Raw genomic sequence first — 3,527 nt, forward strand, 5'->3', positions numbered from 1 at the left:
GCTACCTATTGTTCAGGAGTCTTTTGTGACTCCTTAGTCATATAGGACTCTGTAATTCTCTATTGTTTTGATGAATTGATTTATCCATATTCTCATCTGGTATCAGTTAGTGTTAGGACTCCGTTTTTTCCTCTCCCCCTAACAATTCTTTAACCTTTCTCTTCTTGTTGTAATAGTCAAATATGCCCCTTTACTTACACAAAAATATATCGGATCCTCAAATTGGAAAAAAAAAAAAGAAAAAAAAAGTGTGCAATTAGATAAAATTTTACACTTAAATAAAGCAATTGGTATAAACTTGATAATTTTAGATATAGTTAATTAAACAAAAGGACGTCAAATAACTTGTTGTTTAATGACATTTCTGGTAACAAATGTGGACACACAAAAAATGACTTTATACCTATCATATCGTGAGCCGTTATTTCCCGTTAATTATTTGACACAGAACAAGATTCTCAAACTAACAACCTATTCGTAGATGACTTAACAAAAAAAGATAAAAACATGAACAAATTAACTCATCAAGTCTTTAACATCAAGCAAAAATAATTCAAAAGAAGACACTACCCAATAGTACTTATGAGACCTTGAAGGACCAGTAAAGCATCTGTTACTCTATCAAAATTATGAATTTTCAACCAGCTCAAAACTTCTCAAATGGCAATGACTTCAGCTTCTTTTAGAGAAAAGACACCCCTCCACGAGGCCACAGAATGCATTTAGCAACTTTAAATGTTCCTTAACCATCTCGAAGGACCCAACCAAATCCCATTCTATCACCTTCAATGTCCACTTCATCATCCACACTGAATTTTAACCATCCTATAATGAATTTTTCCCATTTAACCTTCATTGTTCTTCTTGCTTTGTTACTTTGTCTGGAATCAACCTTGTCCTTGATGCAACAGTAGTGATTCCCACCCATGTTTCTCACAATTCAACTTGTGAGGAAAAAAATTATCATTTTCATCCCCATGTATATCCCAAGTCTTATACAGTAAAAATCAAAACCCCAATATTCTGCAAATATTATTTTGTAGCATGTATCTCATTCAATGTTTAAAGCTAACTTTCCATTTACATTGCTAACATTTTTGGTTATGTTCAAAATTGTTGATGGAGGCATTTTTTTTTTTGGAGTTTGGAAGAAAACTCACAGTCACTATCCGAGGGTGTGCATTGCCACCTTGTAACCCTAGCCGACAAAGGGCCACAAAGAAGTAAGCCAACCTAAGTTGCCCATAGCTAACTGGTTCAAACCAAAGAAGGGCAATAGGCTGCTCCCACTATAAGTCGAACCCTTGTGGTTACCAAGTTGATAGTCTAACCAACTTGGCTGAAATTGCCCCGATGAAAACAATCTTTGAGGATAGGAGATGTTGAAAATGGGCAGTTACACTTGCTGGGTTATTGAGTAACAAGATCACTATGAAGATGCAACAGAAATCAGAAGTAATAACATTGCAGTTGCAGTAAAGGGCAACCTATAGCAGGCTTCCAAAACTATTGCATCTAACATAGAACTTAACAATCCATTAGGGAAACACAAATTTGCAACACAATGATGGAAATATGCAATTGAGAACCCAAAAAATAAAAGATAAAGAGAAGAGGAAGCAGCAGACACTATAATAAATTCCCGAATTAGAATCCAATGATGCTAATTATCATCCAAAAAGCAATCTTGAATGCTTTTACAACACTTAAAAAAAGAACCAAAAAACATTAAACTAAATCTCAAGATAATTGGGAAAAGCCTACTTCTTGTGAATTCTGATATATCTTTAGCAGTATGGGAGCAAGCTCCCCATGACATTTCACAAACTTTTGAAGAAATTTATGTTCAGTAGCATTCAAAATGTGAAGTAACAGGCTGCCATCCTCCTTGACCAGACCCCTTTCCACCAGAGCTTTATAAACTACACATCTAGGAATAATCCTCTTCTCCAAACTAAACGAACTGAGTTGCGGTCTTCTTAAAAGAATTGAGGATTCCAAGCCCATTTTATTGACGAGAAAATCCAAGAGCCTCACAAGCTTCTCCTGAGAAATCATCATCAACCAAGGATACTTCCTAAAAGACTCCAAAACCTCATCTTCAGACATGCCCGCGTTCTTAAAGATCTCCATCTTCTTTTCCCAAGTCAATCTGCCCATCCTCATCGCCTTAAGTACAATAACAAAGCTTACGTGTTTCCTGTCAACCTCTAATTCCTTCACTTTCTCCACAAGCTTCCTAAACTTATCTCTGTCATACAAGAACGCCCTAGGCTGGTATTTCAACAAGTAAACTATATTAGACTCCGGAACTCCAGTCTCTCTTAAGAGCTGAATATTAGGTTCCCAATTAACCTTGAGATCGTGAGTAAGGAGGCGAATACAGCTCTTCAAGGAAGTCATCAATGCTTGTTCTTCGGGAATCATAGTCCTAAGCAAATTCAAGGCTGGCACAAGACAGTTATCCACACTGCTCTTAAAAAGAGTGGGACTTGCACTTAGTATAGTAGTGACAGTGTCCTGTGAGAAGCCCAAAGTCCGGGAAAATTCAATCTTGGGCAAAAGGGTCCTTTTGGGATCACTCACAATAAGAGAAGGTACCTTTTTGACAACATTCAAGATCTGCCTGTCTGTAAAGCCATGATCTTTCAAGAACGACACCACAGAGTCGGGTTTATCAGGGGTCTTGAAATTCAAATACTTGGAAGCCGAGACAGCTTCTTCTGGTGAGAACCCGAGTTTATCTATGAGATAAGAAACTACAAATGAGTCCTTATCATCCGCATCGTTGGGTTTGGATTTTAGGGTTCTTGATAATGACGAAAATGGAGTGTATTGAACAAAATGGGATGAAATTCTAATACTGGACGAGGCCCTAGTACGGAGATCAACAATTCTTGATATCAACGCAAACATTTGAAGGAAAAGCTGCTGATTTAGAGGAAGACAAATTGAAAGAACTGACCTTTGTTTGTGTAAGAAATCTTAGCAGCAACCATGAATGTGGCCCTCGAAACCTCTCTCATTCTCTCTCAATCGGTAAACACAAGGGTTTTAAAAGTTGTTCGGAGTAGTTAATGGGACGACGTCGTATCGATCCGTTCTTGGAATCTTGTCATTCCCTGTCGGGGCAGAAATAGAATTCAAATTCCTAATTCGCCATTCAAAACAATCTTTGACTAAAATTTGACAATATTTATACAAAATTCTTCTCCTAACTGTAATAATAATAATAATAATAAAGCAAATAATAATATAGGTGTTGGACATTTAGCTGGGTAAATTTAACTCTTCCTGAAAAATGTTTATTGACTTTCTTGATTTGAGTCGGTCAATTATAAATAATCAAAACTAATTTATCTCATTATGAGTCTTTGCTACCTAAGATCACAAGATAGATTTCAGTCATTTCACACCTAGAGCATATTTTTATATAGTGATTGTATATTTTTCTGTAAATATAAGAAAAGCAAATAATAATATATTATTCATCTATACGAATTCATCGATGGTTGAGGATTTAATAA

General features: G+C 36.1%; 1 protein-coding gene across 1 annotated transcript; it reads right to left on the reverse strand.

Moving 5' to 3' along the window:
* Positions 1–1,602: 1,602 nt before the first annotated feature.
* LOC116001601 (transcription termination factor MTERF2, chloroplastic-like) lies at positions 1,603–3,014 on the reverse strand. The gene is made up of 2 exons (XM_031241486.1): positions 2,966–3,014; positions 1,603–2,744 (listed from the first exon to the last, which is right to left on the reverse strand). The coding sequence occupies exons 1-2, from the start codon at positions 2,997–2,999 to the stop codon at positions 1,741–1,743; spliced, it is 1,038 nt and encodes a 345-aa protein (XP_031097346.1). The 5' UTR covers positions 3,000–3,014; the 3' UTR covers positions 1,603–1,740.
* Positions 3,015–3,527: the final 513 nt, after the last annotated feature.

This window comes from Ipomoea triloba, chromosome 13 (genome assembly GCF_003576645.1).
Source record: "Ipomoea triloba cultivar NCNSP0323 chromosome 13, ASM357664v1".
NCBI lineage: Eukaryota > Viridiplantae > Streptophyta > Magnoliopsida > Solanales > Convolvulaceae > Ipomoea > Ipomoea triloba.